This window comes from Ambystoma mexicanum, chromosome 4p, assembly GCF_040938575.1.
Source record: "Ambystoma mexicanum isolate Mex_15411 chromosome 4p, UKY_AmexF1_1, whole genome shotgun sequence".
NCBI classification, from domain to species: Eukaryota; Metazoa; Chordata; class Amphibia; order Caudata; family Ambystomatidae; genus Ambystoma; species Ambystoma mexicanum.
The window spans coordinates 1,047,028,303-1,047,048,564 of record NC_090927.1 but is presented as its reverse complement, the minus strand read 5'-3'; the positions used below and the strand labels follow the sequence as shown (position 1 = coordinate 1,047,048,564).

General features: G+C 44.7%; 1 protein-coding gene across 4 annotated transcripts in view; it reads right to left on the bottom strand.

The window, feature by feature from the left end:
* Positions 1-970: 970 nt before the first annotated feature.
* FAM184A (family with sequence similarity 184 member A) overlaps positions 971-20,262 on the bottom strand; it is an 833,199-nt gene continuing 813,907 nt past the window's right edge. Inside the window, exons 16-17 of one of the 4 annotated variants that reach the window (XM_069606609.1) lie at positions 3,001-3,200; positions 971-1,345 (exon numbers count right to left, since the gene is read on the bottom strand). In XM_069606609.1, coding sequence (XP_069462710.1) covers positions 1,264-1,345; positions 3,001-3,200 — 282 coding nt within the window. In that variant the 3' untranslated portion in view covers positions 971-1,263. The remainder of the gene's footprint in view (positions 1,346-3,000; positions 3,201-20,262) is intronic. The other 3 variants (XM_069606608.1, XM_069606611.1, XM_069606610.1) reach the window with 3 other exon arrangements.

The window sequence follows — 20,262 nt, the reverse complement described above, 5'->3', positions numbered from 1 at the left end:
GGGTGTGGTTGCATTTCCCAACAAGTTACGAAGGAGGGGAAGCAGGAACAAAAACAACCACTGTCTTTATATGTATCTGACTAAATTTTTTGTCTCATGTTTTCTTTTACCAATTCCATCTCTCCAAATCAGTGTAAAGTTTGTAATGCGCTTTTAAAATGTATATAATTGAAACATGAAATGTATTTTTCTACATTTAACAAAGTCAGAGGTTTAGTTTCTGTAATTACATGTGAATGACAAGTATCTTTCCTGCACAATTTTAAAAAGAATTTTCAGGAAATTAAAGTTTATTGGTGATGGGCAGAGTTTACAAATGAATAGCCACAGCTAAACATATTGTTTATACGGAGCAGACAATGCTTTTTTTGCGCATACACATATTTTTTCAGCATACAAGTACTTTTGCTAGGTACTGTGGCAGATCTTGAAGTCTGGTTGATGATATCGCTTTGTAATCACATATAAAATATTTGTTCATTGAAGCTTACGTTGTTCTAAAAAATGCTCCAAGATCACACTGATTTGTAAAGTATTGCAGTGACTGGGAAAATTCCTTTCCAAACTGTGTTCAGAGATGTTAGCTCTCTAACTGTGCATGGTAAGAGTGACGTACCTCTTTAGATAGTTGCGCACATGGAAAATAATATACACACTAAACCATTTCTGCACTTAGAGGAAAAATAATTAGAGGGAACATTGCTCAGGAGGATCTACAACAACGTTTTAGCTCAGATCTAGATCTGGTACTAACCTTTTACAATCAACCATTAATAGAAAATGTGGGTACACACATTTGTGCTGGGTTTGAATGGTTTGTTGTGTCATCAATACAATATACCCAAGAACCTTGATGATTGGCAAATTGTGATTTTCTGACCTTTATTAATATGCTCATGGGTGTAGTACTGGAAAAGTAAGTAAAACATACAAAGCCAATTTTAAAGGAAATGATGCAACTCAGAAAACATTTGTTCTAACAAAATTTATTATGCATTATTACAAAGTTTCAAGATTCTTCCATTGTGATTAAAAATAAAAATAAGGATAGTTATTACGCACATTATAGAATAACATATAAAGTGATTCCAACAAACAGCACAAGAAATACAGTGCATTTTTAAATCAGACAAATACGTTCCTGTTCACAGTGCTCAACAGAGTTACGGCAAAGCTTGTCACATAGGGTTCTGCATGTGGTCATGCGCTTAAAAAATAGTCCACACCAAGGCTGTGCCACAACTAAAATACAAAAACTCTCTCTCAAAATGTGAAGTATCGGGCAAACCATTCCTGGTGCTGTGGATCGGAGGATGTCACTGGTGAGGCATCAGTCTGGTGATGGCTAAAGTCATAAAAGAGAAAGAATATTAACCACTGAATTGTAAGTCACAGAATGCACAAAGGTCTTAAGAGAAGTCATCGAAAACTATATGATGACATTTACTGTGTTTCCCAAGTCACTGTAACATGTACAATCCTTGTGTAATATTGTCATCATCCACTCCATTGGAGCTCACCAGCAGCACAGACAATGTGATGCTAAGGCCACATCGAAAAAGTAGCAAATGTGAATTATCAATTTGAAAAGGATATGAAACTATTCACAGTTGCCATTTCATGTGTTTTTCTTTTATTCTGTGTCACACTTTTATTTGGACAATTTGAAAGCCTCCCTCTTTTAGTATCCTTTTAACAAGGTTTGTTTTGAGAAGCGTGATACGCGCATCACACAGTTAAAGAAATGTGCTGAAAAGGTAAACATCTTTCACTGAACAGAAAACACTTTGGGATTATACATAAATTACATTTAAAGGAGCCCACAGAAGGAGCTTCATGCTTTGTATTTTCATGGAGTTAAGCCATAGGAAACACTTGCTTATCACATTTGTAACAACTAGTTGCCTTGAAGCCTCTTGTTAATGGGCTTTAAAGCAAGACACATGTTCAAAGTTTGAAACAAGATTCTTTGGCTTGGGAGAACACATTAAACAAGAGTGATAAATGATACATACCATCTCACAGGGGGGAAATGCAATGCACAGAACGATGAGTAACAGAAATCCCACCGTTGATTCATCCTGGAATTCATGCAGGCTTAAGAACATGCACCTTATTGATACTAAACACATGCAGGCACATGCAATGCAAAGAAAACCATGAGACACATCATTACCAAAACACTATTATCAAATGGACTTGTTAATACGGTTTGCCATTCATTTCTATGCCCAGGCCTTTCCAGAAAGAGATATGGCGCATCAAGTAAAGATGTAGGTATAGAATTTGCCTGGTACAGTGACACCAGGACCTAGGCTTCAATTGATCAAATAGAAAGTGCAATACTAGTACAGTGGTGGCATATACGTGACGTTGACTCAGCTCAGAACTAACACTACATTGGCCCCTGATTGCCCATGCTAAAGGTCTTGTGTCACAGATGACAGAACATTGAACTACAAAATAAAGAGCATATATTTTATTTTGGGTACATTTTTATATTGATTATGGGCACTGAACACCCCAAAATTATCCATTATTTAATATCATATTGCTTATCATCAGGAACTATTATAGTGCAAACATGCAAGATGTAAAATACAATAAAGCAAACCATGCAAATGAAAAAACAGATACAACGATTTCAAGCGATACAAAAGTGCTTCAAATAACACATGGAGAACAGAAGTGCTGCGACAATGGAATAACACGCTCCAGACACAACTCAAAGGTTATTTGTTTTTTTTTAAACTGCAAACACAATACAATGGACAATAGACTAAAGTATATGTACAGTCTGTACATGACAGGTACACTGGAAATACATATATTTCACATTTCTACAAACACTACAATAAAAAGGAGTACTGTAAAGAGGTTACTAATACAATGAAAAATAAAGCCGTAAAAAGGGCTGTTTTCATTTACAGTCGAAAGAAAAGGAGATGAAAGTCCTCTTTGCCCTGAATATAAACAATTACTTGGTGAGTCATTGCTCACCTCATAAACGTCTTGGGCTCTTTGGGTGGCATTGGTTGTGGAAGTGGTTTGCTGCTGCTGAACTCAATATCATGGATGGGTGAATTAGGGATTGGTTCCAGGCGGGTAGGATGTCCATTGCCCATTGCGCTATTCTCCAGGGCACTTAGGTTAGGGACACTCACAAACCTGTTAGTAGATTTATCATTCTTCTTCTTTTGCTGCATTGAAAACAACAGATGTGAAGACGACTCCTTGCATCAAGGTTTATCATACAGTATATGGCAAGAAAGGAACATTCCAACATAATTTCTTAGCTCTTAATAAACATGACAACTTTAGCAACTTCTCTAAACGGCCTTGTGTAAATAATCAAAATGGAGACTCCGTGGTAAATGGTTACTTTAGTTAAGTACTTGTGAGAAAATAAAACTAACAATGGCATATAGAACTGTCAATGGGTAGGTATAAAGGAGGATTTTCATGATAAACATTGAGAGTGAAGATCAACTGTTATATATTCACTCGGAACCATGAGCTGATAACATTCACTTTGTTTACATCAACACATACACCATTTTATGTTGTGTACAGTGCCCTGTTCTGGTTTTGATTTGTGTGGGCGAGACTGCTGATGTGTGCTGTCCACTTACCCTGAGGACCCAATTTACAGCTGCATTGTTTAAACAAGGCCAAAGAGAGCTTACTACGGCTAATTATATTAGCGGTACTAGAGCTAATACCACTACTATTACCAGTATGATCAATACGTCGTCTGCTATAAAACAAAATGGTCTCTGTGCGTGCAAAAAACAGCACATGCAGCCTTGCAGTGCTGGCCAACAAATGTGAAGAAGATGCTCCAAACAATACACAAGTGTAGATCTAGGAACATACACACGTGTCACCAATTACTAAAATAAGCAATGTTTTTACTTATCTATGTCATAAATGCCTGACATTTCCTGGGTACTATACTGTCATTAGCTGCGCCTCACAACAATATCAATAAGAATGTTTTTTGTTTAAGATGATCTTAAAAAACTATTAAAAGACTAGGGTTCCTCCTACAGACTAATGCAGCAATCCTTCACGGGAGCAGTGTATGAGAAACAAGGTAAACTGCTGATTTCCATTGAAAGAGAACGGGCTGCTAAGCAGTTAGTTTGTTTAATTACTGTTCAAATTCAAGAGTCATGCCAAACAGAAACGTATTAAAAATGATTGCCATCTGATCAACCTGAGATGGCAAGAATCTGAGAATCCGCTGCCTTCAGAAGAAATAAGAATATAAAAAATGTTCTCCATACAGTAAGAATTTATGTTACAGTCCTCCAAATGTCCCTGGTGCTGAAGATAGTGTGGCCACTAGTATATCGGCATTAGAATTACACTGCATCTTGATGTGTTTTTGACTGCAGAGAACCTTTTCACTGTAGTTTAAAAAAAGGATCTGTTACAATTCACTGCAGTGGCAATTTCCCTGAAAGTGTTGCTGCATTTTATACTCCTTTCCAAGCTCTTCCCATACTACCCTAAAATCAAATAAAAAATATACCCTTAAAAAATCCCCCCACATTAATTTCCTAAAGCAGGTAAAGACTTATAGCTTCTGGGGTCATATCGCCCAATGGCGTTGATTAATACTGATGCCAAAATATATGCTAAAATATTGGCATCCCGGCTGAAGGACCTCCTGCCAAATTTGATAGGAACTGATCAGTCAGGTTTTATCTCATTTTGACAGACTCGCGATGATATCCGTCGAGTATGCCATCTGTTGGAAAAGATGGCTAGGATTCAAACGCCAATGCTCTTAGTGTCATTAGATGCTGAAAAAGCGTTTGACAGAGTCGAAACGGCCTTTCTGTTCCATACTCTGGAACGTATGGGGTTTGGCGCAGGAATCTTTGGTATGGTAAATTACTGCTCCCCACAGATTAAAATGGTGATTAATGGGACTCTCACTGACAAAGTCGCTATACGACCAGGTACCAAACAGGGTTGCGCCCTATCCCCATTACTATACGCTATTTATTTGGAACACCTTCTAGTTAGGTAAAGAGAAGTACAACAAATAAAGGGAATTAAGACGGCGGGGAGGAACATAAAATAATGGTGTTTGCAGATGACATGATTATAGTAATAATTGAGCCAAAAACGTCTCTACTGGCGCGGATGACCAAATTGGTGGATTTTGGAGATGTCTCAGGGCTTAAAATGAATAGGTCAAAATCAAAAATATTGAATTTGTCAGTGAGCCCAGACACAGTGGAATGCTTACGGATCCCGACTCAACTATCGGTTGCAGATAAGGGTATAATGTACCTAGAAGTAGTTCTTACAAACACACTAGGAATAATATATGGGGTCAACTATCCGCAACTACTCACCAGGGTGAAAAAGGACTTGCTAAAATGGAACCCATTAGCACTCTCCTGGATAGAGAGAATGACGGTGGTAAAAATGGTGATTTTACCAAGAATGTTATATTTTTTCCAAGCCCTCCCTCTTCACGTCCCAAAAACCTTTTTTAGCACCTTTACGAAACTCATCACGACATAGATATGGCAAAACAAACCAGCCAGGATAGAGATATCCACTCTTACAGCCGCAAGAGAGCGGGGAGGAATGGAACTTTTGCACTTCTATAGGTATTACAAGGTGACACAATTAAGGGCCATAAAAGAATGGTTTGCGGATAAGGGACAGAAAATATGGACCAGAAATGATGGGGCAGTGGCAGGCACCCCGCCTTCCTGGGTTGCTATGGTTGAATCGAGATCATAGACCCGTAAACGTAAAAATTAGTAAAATAGTGGGGACAGTAACAAGGGTATGGGATAAAGGAAACAAAGTTGGGAATCTCTGAACAGCTCCCTCCCCATTTCTTCTGCTGTTTCAGAACCCAGTATTCCCACCTGGTTTGGAACCTAGGGCCTTCAAAGCTTGGAAGGATGCGGGGTGCACGAAAGTCTGACATGTATCAGGGTCACGTTCTTAGAATGTTTGAGGATTGTAAAAGGGATATGGGTTTAAGGGAGGCTGAATGGTTCTACTACAACCAAATGCGACACTGGCTATCCAACCCTCAGATTAAATAGGCAGCCACGCACTTATTGACCCCTTCTCGAAAAGAGAATAATTTCAAGTCTATATCAAATACTTTGCGAAGGCACTACAATTGTACAATGGAAATATATTTAAAAAATGGGAAATCACGCTAGGTACCCCCATATCAACAGAAAAGTGGAACTTAGTCTGGAGTGCGATACCCGAATGACATGTTCCATCCAAACGAGAGAAATATGGTACAACATTATGTTCCGATGGCACTACACCCAGACAGAATGCACACAATGTACCCTAATACATCTGCCCAATGCTGGAGAGGGTGTAAAACCGAAGGAGACTGATGACATATTTGGTGGGATTGCCCAATAGTTAGACCTTTTTGGGTAGGGATTCAGAAACAATTGGATACAATTTTTCTGAGCAAAAATCTTAAAGTTGAAGGGATTTGGCTCTGCGGGCTGTGGAAGCCGAAAGAGCAGGCACTCTCCAAGAGTCAGAAGCATCATTTTATGTTACTACTTATGGCAGCGTGGTTAGTGGTGGCCCAGAAGTGGAAACAAAAACAAGGGCCAACAAACTTTGACTGGCTACAGAAGGTTTAGATCTTCATATCAATGGAATGGGCAACCCATACGGTTCAAAGGGATCAAGAAACTTTCAAACATAATTGGGAGGAAGTATTGAATTATCTCCAGAATGACTATATGCTCCAGTGGTGCCCGCATAAAATACGAATTTTAGATGTTATGTGATCGGTATTAACATTTTAACATCAGACTTTGCATGACAGCCTCTGAGGGGGGATTGGGAGGAGGGGGGTTTGAATGATTTATGTTTATGGTTGTTAAGAACATTTTTATAAAAATGTTTATTTTTTTTTAAACGTCCCCACCCTAACAAATACAGTGAGAAAATGTGGTAAATTGGCTGCTCACCAAATCTGGTGAAATGGGTGCAGTGAGTTGGGGAGATACCTTCACAAAGAAACTGCGAGGCCAAGATATATACTGCAGCCAAAACTGAAGATTACATTTTGAAAATGGGAATGAATATATTTGAAGGAAGATGTCTATGAGTGCGAATAGGGTATTTCCTTTTCAAATTTGGGTTGAATGTATATAGGTAAATGCAATAAAGTATTTTATGGGATTACCTGAGAAGGACATTTCTCCACTGTTCTCTTGTCTTCAGATGCAGGTTGAGATTAATGTTAAGTGAACATTTTGCTTTCCATGACATGGATAAGAAATACACATTGAATAATTCAAGTATTTTGTGACATGGATGTAAAATTGCTGGTACTTGTCCGATTTAAAGTGTGTGTATATATATGGGATACATTACTCACCGTAATCGTATTTCTGATGCTTGTATCTGCTTAGATTCACATGCTGTGCATAGGCCGACATCTAGTGGAAGCTGCGGAGTATTACAGTTTGTTTTTCGAAACTCGAAAATGGGCGTCGACACAGGCGTGCCAGTAATACTATCCCTAGTGTGACGTCCACTGTACCCAAGATCCCTCACGCGTCTGGGATCCTCAGATTGTATTTTTTCTGACATGAGGAAGCATGAGGAGTAGCGTGAGTACAGATAATCCAAGCAGATAGACAGAAAGGTAAGACTACAAGCAATCATGCGCCTTCTCTCGGAGGGGAGGAAGGGTGGGTCGCATGTGAATCTAAGCAGATACAAGCATCAGAAATACGATTACGGTGCGTAATGTATCCCTTCTGAGGCTTGTGGAATCTGCTTAGATCACATGCTGTGCATAGATTAGCGAGCAGTACCCGAAGAAGGAGGTGGGATGTGAGAAGGGTCATGAGCAAACAGGTGTCTTAGAACCGCTTGTCCCACTTGTGTATCTGTCTTGGAATGAGTGTCAATGCAGTAATGCTGAGTAAAAGTGTGAATAGAGCTCCAAGTAGCTGCTTTGCAAATGGTGTCGAGGGGAACATTTGCAATGAAAGCCAGAGTGGCCCCAATGCCTCTAGTAGAATGGGCCCTTGGCGTAAAAGGCAGAGTTCTTTCAGAAAGAGAGTAACACAGCTGTATACAGTTGATAATCCACTTCGAGATCGCGCCCTTAGAGACGCGATCCCCCTCTCTGCCTGTAGCTACGGAGACAAACAGTTGATCTGTTTTCCTTAGCGGTCTGGTTTTATTTAAATAGTAGAGGACCGCCCTACGCACATCAAGGGTGTGTAGTTTCACCTCAGCCAAGCTTTGCGGGTTCTGGAAGAAAGCCGGAAGCTCGATGGACTGGTTTACATGGAATTTGGATATAAATTTAGGTGAGAACCTAGGGTGTGTGCGTAAAACCAGTTTGTCTTTGTGGATAGTAAAGAAAGGATCCTGCACTGACAGAGCCTGAATTTCACTGACCCTTCTTATAGAGGTAATGGCTACTAAGAAGGCCGTTTTATAAGTCAGGTGTTTGAGACTACTTTTATGCATGGGTTCGAAAGGGGGGCCCATGAGCTTAGCTAGCACCACATTGAGGTCCCATCCTGGCGGTGGGTTCGAAATAGGAGTGTGAAGTCTCTTTACTCCTTCCATGAAGGCTTTAACTACTGGTACTTTCCACCACGATACTTTGTTATGGGATGTGGTGTAAGCCGAGAGGGCTGCCAGGTGTACTTTCAGAGAGTTAAAAACCAAACCTGCGTCCAGCAGGTGGAGCATGTATGTTACAACGTTGGAAGGAGTGCAATCAACTGGGTTGATTTGTTTATTCTGGCACCAAATAACGAATCTCTTCCACTTGTCAAAGTAACAGTGCTTTGTGTTTGGTTTCCTGGATTATTTTAGGATGTCCATACACCTCTGTGGTAAATTGAGATGGCCAAACTCTATGACCTCAGGAGCCATGCTGCCAGGTTCATAGAGTTGGGTTCCTGGTGCACTGTTTGACCTTGTTGCTGGGACAGTAGGTTGTACCAGGCTGGGAGTTTGATGGGCTCGCACACCGCCATTCTGCATAGGTGTGGAAACCATGGTTGTCTCGCCCACATGGGAGCAACTAGGATGAGCGTCATCGATTCCTTGTTCATCTTGTACACCACCTTCCTGATGAGAGGAGTTGGTGGAAAAGCGTACGCAAACATCCCTGACCAGTTCATCCACAGGGCGTTCCCTTGGGAGTCTGGCTGGGGGAACCTGGATGCAAATCCTAGGCATTGTTTGTTTTCGCTTGTGGCGAATAGGTCTATAGTGGGGAAACCCCACTGAGAGAAGAGATCTTCTACGATATCTCTGTGAAGGACCCATTCGTGTTCTTCTGGGAGGGAGTCTCTGCTTAGGGCATCCGCTAGGGAAATGAGCTCCCCTGGAACATGTTGTGATGACAGGAAGATGTTCCGTCTGAGTGCCCATATCCAGATTTTCTGGGCAAGCTTGGACAGATTTGGCGAACGAGTCCCTCCTTGTTTGTTCAGATAGAACATGGCTGTCGTGCTGTCCGTCCGGATCTGCACCGACAAGTTTAGCAGATGGGGCTCGAACGCCCGAAGCGCTCGGAATACTGCCAGAAGCTCTAGCAGGTTGATGTGGTTCTTGGCTACTGAGTGAGACCAGAGACCCTGAGCTGTGTGGTGGAGATGGTGAGCTCCCCACCCAGTCAGGCATGCATCTGTAGTCACCACTGCCTGTACTTCGGGATCGTAAAAGGGTTTTCCCCTTGCGAGATTCTCTCTTGTCCACCAGTGTAAGCTCTGTACGAGTGTTGGCGAAACGACCACTAGATCGTCCCACTGACCACTTGCCTGAGACCACTGTATCGCCAACCATTCCTGCATGGGACGCATGCGCAGACGCGCGTGGGGGACCAGGTAAATGCATGACGCCATCATGCCCAGTAACCGCATAGCTTTGCGTACCGTTATTTGTTGACCTGACTGATAATGTGGAATTTGCAGTAGTATATTCCGAATTCTCTCTTCCGAAGGGAAGGTCAACCCTTTTTGAGTATCTAGGATTGCTCCTAGGAACTGTTTTGAGGTGCTTGGCACCAGACTTGACTTCTTCTCGTTGATAGAGAAGCCTAATTCGTGGAGGAGGTCGATAGTCCTCTGAATGTTTGACCTGCAAATTCCTGGGGTTTCCCCCGTTATGAGCCAGTCGTCCAGATAAGGGTACACTGGGATTGCCTCCCTGCATAGGTGTGCAGCTGCCACCGCCAGTACCTTGGTGAATACCCTTGGTGCTGAAGCTATCCCGAAAGGCAGTACCTTGAATTGGTAGTGGCGACTGTCCACTTTGAAGCGCAAGTATTTTCTGTGCGCTGGGAGCATGGAAATATGAAAATAAGCATCTTTCATATCCAAGGTTGCCATGTAATCCCCCTTTTTTAGGAGGGGGATTACCTCTTGTAGCGTGGTCATACGGAATTTTTGGGGCTTGACATACTTGTTGGCAGGCCGTAAGTCCAATACTGGGCGCATTGTCAAATCTTTCTTTGGCACAAGGAAGTAAGTTGAATAGATACCCTTGTTTACCTGGTGTCCTGGGACGAGTTCTATCGCGTCCTTTTCTAGCAGAATGGCGATCTCCTCGAGAAGGATCTTCTGATGTTCTAAGGAGTGTATTCTTTGTCGTGGAGGGTGGTTCCGGGGACGCTGCAGTAGTTCTATACAATATCCTGTGGACACTGTTGATAGCACCCATCTGTCTGAGGTGATCCCTTCCCAAGCCTGGGTGAAGTTGGAAATGCGTCCCCCTACTGGGGTTGCGTGAGAAGGGACCCTGAACTGAGCGTCACTGCTTTGGTGGAGGCGTGCCACCTCCCTTGTTGGGGCTGCCTCTGCCTCTTCCACGACCTCTCTTGTTACCCCTGCCGTAACTTTGGGTAGACTGCTGGTTGTTGTTCCATTGTGTACCCTGTCCTTGGGCATAGTTGCCTCTTTGTGAATTTTGGCCGCGTGGGCGACGAAAATTACTGTTCCCCCTCTGGTTAGGGGGTTTGTTGGTAAGCTGGCCAAGGGATTTGAGAGTCTCGTACTCGTCGTTGGCATTCTTAAGTGCGTCTTCGACCGCTTTCCCAAACAATAGATCGGGTTCCACCGGCTTGTCTATTAATGAAGCCTGGGTTTCTGTTTTGAACCCCGACTGCCGTAACCACGCATGTCTCTTGATAACAGTACCTTCTGCTATCAATCTTCCTGCGTTGTCCGCGGCGTCGAAAGTTGCTTTTAATATGCAACCAGACACGGCTCTCCCTTCTGCCGAGATCCGAGCCAACTGGCCCTTTAACGGTTCAGGAGCAGAGGCTATGAGCGCCGCGACCTCTTCCCATTGATGGCAGTTGTAACTTGCCAACAGGGTAGGAGTTTGCAATCCTTGCTTGGTAGGCGGACGTTGAGGCTACCTTCCTGCCAAACCCGTACAGTCTTTTGCTCTCCTTGTCGGGAGGAGCTTCTGACGACGATAAGGGTGTCCCAGCCCTCTTCCGAGTGTTGGTAACCACTAGGGAGTCTGGTTTAAGATGTCCTCTTATATAAAGAGGGTCAGACTGGGCTGCCCGAAAAAGTTTTTCGATTCTGGGGTCGACGGCTCTGGTGAGGTTAGGATTCACCAGGGATGGATCTATCCTACGTTGGATGGATTTAAGGATAGGGATGGTCTGAGCGACCGGCCTCCTCTCTCCCACCAACTCTTCTGCGAAGTCCCTTTCCTCCTGTGCACCGTGGGTGTCGATGTGAAAATGTTCTGCTGCGCGAGCGAGAACTTCATTAAGGAGGGGCTGGTTATCAACTGGCGAGTCGGTAACTGGGGCTTCGCTCTCTACCGGGGAATCTACTCTGTAATTTTCCTGCTCATCTTCTACCTCCTCCAGGTCCTCATCCTCCGCATAGTATTCAGTCCCGGTTTGTTCCTCCATAATTGTAAACTCCTGGTCCCCTTCACGGAAAGGCTGTTCTTGGTATCTGGGGTGTGGAGTAGAGTATGGAGTAGAGTAAGGCTGCACCTCGAAGGGTTCAGGTCTTTCGAACCGGGCCTTTTTACTTAGGGGGATAGGATCAGAGGAGCCTGAGGGTGTGGCCCCTTGAGGGTCATACGAAAGGAAATGTTCTGGGTTTTTGTCATAAAAATCAGCTAAGGAAGACATCCTTGACATGACCCTGTCTATGTCTTCACTGGACCATTCTTTGGAACAGGGTATGACTTTAGTAGGCAACTTAGGGGACCTATCAAGGGTACCCTTGCTGGATGTTGATGTCCCAGTAGATTTATGTTTGTCTGTCTGCTTAGGGTGGAAGGATGGTCTTACAGGAGTGGAAGGCTGTGCTTTCCGCTGTTTCCCCCCCTCCCCGTGGGTGGAAAAATGTTTTCCCTGCCCCTTGGAGGCCCCAGAGACTTTTGACACCTGGCGTCGAGGGTCGGGAGAGGTGTCTTGTTTCGAGCGTGGGGCCTCGCTGGTGTTAACTGCGGCCTCGGTCTCCTGGAGCGCGGCCTGGGGGTGGAAGTCGTCTTCGTCTTCCGACGATCGAACTTCCGTTAATCTAGGGAGCGAGGCACTCTTGGCAAGAGTGGATGATTGCCTTGCGTCATGAGGCGATCTCGAACGAGAGCGCCCAGAGGACACCGAGTCGGACCGTTCTATCTGTGCCTCTTTCCGAGAAGTCGACGTCGTCGAGGTTCGGTTGGACTTAGTGTGCTTAGTGTGTGTAGGGTGTGTAGCGCTTGCGTCGCCGGGGGTCTTCCCCATAGCCGCCTGCCGGACAACCTTCCGAGGTCGGGGACCTGCGCTCGGCAGTCTTTCGACGCCGTAATGCCCTCGCCGTCCGAAAGTACGGCGTCGCTGCCATCGCTGAAGGCGCCCTCCGCTGCCATGGCCACCTGCCTGGCGTGGTGGGCCCAACGCTTTGTCGAACGGTCCTTAAGTGTCTTAGGCTTAAACCTACTACACGCTCTGCAGTTCGCTTCGGGGTGGTCCCTCGGCAAGCAGAGATTGCACGTGGCGTGCCTGTCAACCCAAGGGTATTTGCGGTTGCACTTGGGGCAGAATTGGAAAGGGGTACCCTCCATACGCACCTTGAGGCAGCGGGCTGGTAAGTGTAGGAAATATATAAGGTGTACCTATATACCAAGAGTGAAGAGTATGTACCACCCCCCACTCTCCCTACTTGCAGGGCCGAGGCCAGCGGCCTACTAGGCCCGGGCCGAGGCCAGCGGCCTTCCGAGGCCCAGATCCGTCGTGCAGCAGCCGACGGTCGGTGTCTTCTCCAGCCGTCGTCGAGTCGAGGGTCGACGTTGGGGTGGGGAAGGATGTCAATAAATAATTTTAAACTTCAATAATTAGCAAAGGTATGGCTAAGGCCAGGGGACTCCGCAAGATGCTTCCGACCAGTATGGCGGAAAAAAACAATCTGAGGATCCCAGACGCGTGAGGGATCTTGGGTACAGTGGACGTCACACTAGGGATAGTATTACTGGCACGCCTGTGTCGACGCCCATTTTCGAGTTTCGAAAAACAAACTGTAATACTCTGCAGCTTCCACTAGATGTCGGCCTATGCACAGCATGTGATCTAAGCAGATTCCACAAGCCTCAGAAATATATTTATATATATGTACATATATATGTGTTATGTATTAAAAGAACCTTTAAACTATTGGAACCTGTGTACTGATTGTTTAGCATCCCAGTTCCTGCTTGGGTCAATACGGTTAACCTTCTATTTTAAAAGTCATACAGGCTTCAAACATCAGAAGGCAAATAAACCATAAAAGACTTTGCGAAAGTTGTAACACATTAAAAAAAACAAAAATCCAATATGATTTTATACTGAGATTTTACGGATGTTATCATGGATAAAGTAAGGTTTCTCAGTACCAAAAGCTTTCTTCCTGGTACTGATATAGATTGGCAAAATGTTTGACACACTTACACCCATCTGAAATTCAAAGATTCTTTCAATCTCACAATTATTATCTTAAACAATTCCAGAACATATCATTGCCTTTAAACTTCTGCAGTCACTACTAAAACTGAAAAATATATGAAATGCCAGCTTTGACTGCCTGATACTTAATGTGTATGACCCGCCTGCAAATAATTACACAGTAAAAATCACGGAATCGATAGAGGAAGTCATTAGTACTGCCACAAGTGGCGGGAGTTTGACTGGCTTGATTATAGGTGGTGATTTGAATGCTGTAAGGGAGGCATGGTATCACAAGTTTGACACTGACACACGAGTTACATGTTTCAAAACCTTTATTACGTTCTTGGGGTTTGGAAAAACTCCTACTTTGCCGTATAGCTATGATGGGAGTAGTCTCTGCCATCAAATAATAAAGGAAACCGAGTTCTAGTCAGTCTTTGTTAAATCAAAATGGCCTATACTAACAAAACCTAATGCCTGCCCTATCTCTTATACAAAAAGTGTGTAAGGGGAATGTGTATGCAAAGGAAAGTCAGTCTTATAACATAAAGGATCAAGGTGGGTGAGTCAGCTCTCCTCCCCACGTTGGACAGCACGGAGTAAGGCGGCCCCTGTAAACAGGATGACACACTCTTGCTTAGGTTATTAAAAAAAAGGCAGTTCAAACCGTGTGTCGAGGCCCACTTGGACTTCCACTTTAAAGTCACTTATTCCAGTTTTAAAAAACTTCTTTCACAGTTCAACAAAAGTTCATGTATGTAGGTCTCCCTCTGTTGGGCTCAGACTTCTCAAGGCAGCAACAGTTCACATGGGTCTCCCTCAGTCGGGCTCAGACCTTTCAACACAAAGTACCTGATTCAACATAGATCTCCCTCAGCCGGGCTCAGACCTCACAATCACGGCACTTGCAGGGGTTCCCTTCCCCAAGTTTCATTCAGATCCGTTAGGGGTTTCCTTCCCCTAACTTATTTCATGTTTCTGGTCCCCCTCAGGTGGGCTCGGATCTTTCACTGATGTTGAAGACTTTCGAATGTGCGAGGCTTTTACCATAGACCTCCACAGGACCCCTTCGACTTTCACTTCAGCTCTCCCGTATGTTATTTACTCCAGTGTCTCTTGGTCTTGGTAGTTCAATACCACATGTTCAAAGAAAACTTCCTCTTAAAGCAATCACCTTTTAACTTCCCCTTTCATCAGGGTTAATCTTGAACATTCTGCATTTCAGAGTTCATTCACTTTGCTGCTGCCTCTAGATCAGCCCCCAGATCATCTGTTTTCGGTGAAATTTGAAGCCGCGCCTGACCCCGAAATGGCCAGCGCAACGCGGCCTCAAACCGAGGCTCGCCCTGGTTGCTAAGCAACCTTCCAATACTTCTCTACGCGCATCCGCCGACAGGCGGAAGGAAGTCGGCCATAAGGAAAAGGCCAGGGAAAAGGGCCTTGTTTGCCGTTGTTCGCCAGCGAGCGCCGCTTACCGCCTGGTCCATCTCATAAGGCGAGTACCATAACTTCTTACCTCAAAGGTACTGACATTCATTTAATTTACTTGCCCACGCATCACTGTCCCAATTTACAATCATGTACTAATTTCACAAGTTTTACATCCACCTACATGTACGTGGAAACCCCATTTACCCATGGTACAAATTTCCAAATAGCCGACTGTAGAAACCGGCCAACGCTACTCATTGCCTTCAACCTCTGAGTGCTATTGCTGATATTCTGGCCTCTAGCCACTGCAACAGCCTATTGTAGCAGCCCTATTGTACAGACCTGGCCAATCATGCTAATCTTGAACCAGTCTACTGCGCGTAACTTACCCATTGCGCTAATTTTGAACTAGCCTACTGCATATAATGTAGCCATTGTGCTAATTTTGAACAAGCCTACTGCATATAATTTACCCATTGTGCTAATTTTGAACTAGCCTACTGCATATAATTTACCCATTGCGCTACTTTTGAGCTAGCCTACTGCATATAATTTACCCATTGCGCTAATCTGTGAACCAGCATACGGCATGTAATTTTTCCCAGTGTGTTAACTCCTGAACCAGACTACTGTAATCAGCCTGCCCATTGTTTTACCTTGAGACAACCCACTGTTACCTTGCCTGGGTTAACTCTTAAACCAACCCTACCCAGCCTATCGACGAATCACCATGTCCTCTTTCCACAGAGCCACACTGGCCCTGGCCTCATTCCTCCCCTAGTTCACTCAGCCACCCCTTCATAATCTCTGCCACCTCTCCCACCCACATTCTACCACAAACCAACTAGCATAGCACCCTTAAACACTGCTACGAGTGAGCCATTGATCCCTCTCGAATGGCTACATCGCTTTGCCACACCACCCACCCCTCTTATCCCACTTTCAGTCCATTCAAGGAACCAAAGACTAGGCTCTCGATTCCTCAACCATAAAGCCACTACCCTGTCCAAAAGTCCTCAACTCAACTCCCAAAACTGCACCACCACACTGCATAAAACAACCCCCCTCCCCTAATGTGACCCTGCAATTACGCAGCACAACTCCACAACCTTCTAATATTAAAGGAGCCCTTATCAACGCTCGCTCCCTTGTAGCCCATGCCTTTGAGATTGCTGATCTCATCGTTGCAAACAGCCTAGACTTCCCGGCTGTCACAGAAACCTGGCTACAGCAGGCAGCAGGACCTGCACTCTCCCTTGCCCTACCTGAAGGCCATACCATCATCAGGGCAGACAGAACTTCGGGCAAAGGTGGAGGAGTGGCCTTCATTGCCAAAACTCAACTAGCTCTCAGAGCCATCCCCCTTGCCAGCTTCTCCTCTGCAGAACTCCTATCGGTGAAACTAACCCTCACACCCACCGAAACAATTCTCTTGCATCTTATCTACCGGCCACCCCAGCTCTTCTCCTTCCTTTGAGGAGGACATCTTGAACCTCCTTTCCACTCATACCAAACTTGGATCTCAAACTATCCTTTTAGATATGAACCTCTGCCTCCAAGACCCTAATGATCAAAACACCCTAGCTGTGGACAATTCCATCTCTAACTTGGACTTTATACACACTATCACAACACCCACCCATTCCAAAGGTAGAACGCTGGACTGGGTCTCTGACCTGAGCTCCATCATCCAAAATGAACCCGTAGCCTGCTCAGACAATCATCTCATCCTATTCGCCATCCCTGAACCTTCTCCAACCAAAACCACTTTAGCACCTCCTTCGCTATCCAGAAATTGTCACAACATAACCATAGACAGCCTCCAGCCTCACATTAGTGACATCCTTGATGAGACTAAATTCAGCAACCTTGACCCACCTAACTTGGTAGACCTATACAATAACACTCTCAAATCTGCCCTTGATATCGCCGCCCCTCTTAAACTGAGGAAAGCCAAACCTTTGGCTCACCTTAATAGATAGTTCACCCCCAAACTAAAAAGTCTGCGAAATACAAAAGGATCAGCTGAATCCACCTGGCGCAAATCCCCGTCCATCATCAATAAAACTGCATTTATGTCAGCCTCCGCTATCGGCAAAGCGGCTATACTCTCGGCCAAAAATGAAACCTACAATTCCAGAATCCAGAATGCAAAATCCAGCACTAAGGAACTCTTCAGTATCCTAAAAGAGCTTGAATCCCCTGCACCGCCCGCACAAGATTGCATCAAAGACACAGAGTGGTGTACAAAAATCCAGAAAGCACTCACAGATAAAATCACCCTGCTCCAAAACAAGATCAAGGCTAAAAAGGCAAGTCTCACCATCGGAACCCAGCAGGCCACTGACCCAGAGAAAACCCCTCACCCATGCACTCCTTTCAGCTTCTCTCAAGTTACCCTTAAGAAGGTTGAGGACATTATAAAAAGTCTGAAACCATCTCACTGCCAAGGCGATATGTGCCCTGCCAACGTGATTAAAGAAGGCGCCAAAGACCTAGCCCCCTTCATCACTGCGCTGATAAACTCCTCATTCGCTGCCAATCAAGTACCCAACAACCTTAAGGAAGCTTGGGTTATGCCTCTACTAAAAAAACAAACCTTGATCCTAATGTCCCCACTAACTATAGGCCCATCACCACCGTCCCATTCCTTCTAAAAAAAAGCACCTAGAGGAGAATTAACTCCTTGGACTTAAGACAATCAGGTTTCAGACCCAGACATGGAACTGAGACAGCCCTCCTAGATCTAAAGATCCAAATGGACGAGGTGAAGGACAATGGTAAGCTAGCAATCCTCCTACTCCTAGACTTATCCGCTGCCTTCGACCTTGTCAACCACCAAATCCTTACCAAACACCTTAACACAGTGGCAGCTTTCTCCACTAATGCGTCCGACTGGGTTAAATCCTTCCTATCAAAAAGGACCACCAGAGTCTTCTCCCCGTCAGCTTCAGCTGACCCTACACCAATACTCTGTGGCGTCCCTCAGGGATCCAGTGTGTCGCCCACACTCTACAATATATTTACAAAGTTACTCTTAGACTGCCTGGATAACGTGGGTGTCATCTACACTAACTATGCAGATGACACTCAAGTCCTCATCCCCCTCACTGGCTGCTATGACCATGATTCCAAACTATTAAACACTATCTACCTCGAAATTCAGGCCTGGATGGCTACCAACAGTCTTTGCCTCAATGACGGCAAGACAGAGTTGATGATCGTGGGTACTCAGGCACGCCTGAATAAACTCGACACCAGATACTCATCCTTCGTCATTGAAGGTAATATTATCAATGTCTCCAAAGAAATAAAAACACTGGGGGTCTACCTCGATTCAACTCTCTCTCTCAAAAAACAGGTAAATGGCGTGGCATCCTCCACGGCCTATACCAATAAATTGATCTATAGCTGTATAGCTTACCTATCCACATGCAGCTGCCTAACGCTGGCTAGAGCACTTGCTCTATCTAAACTCGACTACTGCAACACTCTCCTCCTGGGCTCTTGAGAACATAAGCTAAATAAACTCCAGGTACTTCAGAATAACTCTCTGAGAGCAGCCCTCAGTCTTCCCAGATCCTGCCACATTTCCTCTCACAGACAGAACGCCAACTGGCTACCCATCTGTGACATAATCAGACTACGCACCTTGGCCATCACGCACAAATGCCTCACAAACTCAGCGCCGAAATACCTGGCGGACAGAATCTGCAAACACCAACCTACATGCACTACCAGATCCACCCACAACCTGATGGTACCGAGATTCAATCTAAAAACAGCCGGAGGAGCTAGCTTCCCAGTACAAGCCGCCAAATGTTGGAACTCCATTCCCATCCCCTTCAGACAGAAACCCTTCTTCCTCATCTTTAAAGCCAATATAAAACGTTGGCTGAGTAACAAGTCTCTCCGCTAAGAGGCCTCCTCCATGTAAACTTACCACTGCCTATTTATGATCTTGCTCATCTTTTGTTTGTCATACCAGACTCTATGCTTATGATCTCCTTCCTGACCCACCTGTAACCAGGGTCCCTCATTGTTGTCATTACATTGGATTGTAATATGCCTGCACTTTCTGTATGTAACCACCAAGTTTCTCAAGCGCCCAGTTACCTCAGGGTCTGGTGCGCGATACAAATAATAAACAAATACAAAATACAAAAAAATACATCAAACATTTCGCAGAGACTTTAGAATGGGCTATTTCCTTTTGCCGGACCACTCTGCTACTCTGTATCACTGACTTCACAGTTATCGGTAAAGGTTCACTACTGGTTTGCTTTCTTTCATGTCTTATCAGCATACGCTCAACCTTCATTTGTGAGATACACTGTTGTGGCTTCAATGCTTCCTTGACACTCACCCGTTGTGTGCATTCCTTTCTTGTCTCTGCGGCTTTGATTCATGAGTCAAGGTTGATACCACAGGCTTGGCCTCACCTCCTCAGCTCTGGCATTCACCCGGGAGAGTCACTGCCGCCCTTGAAACACAATACAGGTTTCTTGTCTTGGATTTGGCTTTCTCCACGTATCCTTTACGGTTTCCCGGAGGCTACAACCTCCTGCAGGGATCTTCAGGGTTTCTCTACCCTTTGCTGTGGTCCCTCCATCGGGCATCCTGCTCCAGTGGGTTCGCCTTCGCCCTGGAAGATCTGCTCCTTCTCGTGTCTCACCTTGCTCAGAGTGTGTCTCTATGTTCCGCTCTTTATCTGTGTGGGGGGAGCTAATGGGTATCATATGTATGTGATTACGGTCAAGTACCTGACTTTGCCTGACCTGATTAACAGGACATGTCCAATGAGATATATAAGTGTTAGCCCCTATACTCTCATTCGTCCTCTTTCTCGCCCCTTTGTTTGTGTAGAAAGGGGGGGTTGGAACATGGGAAAA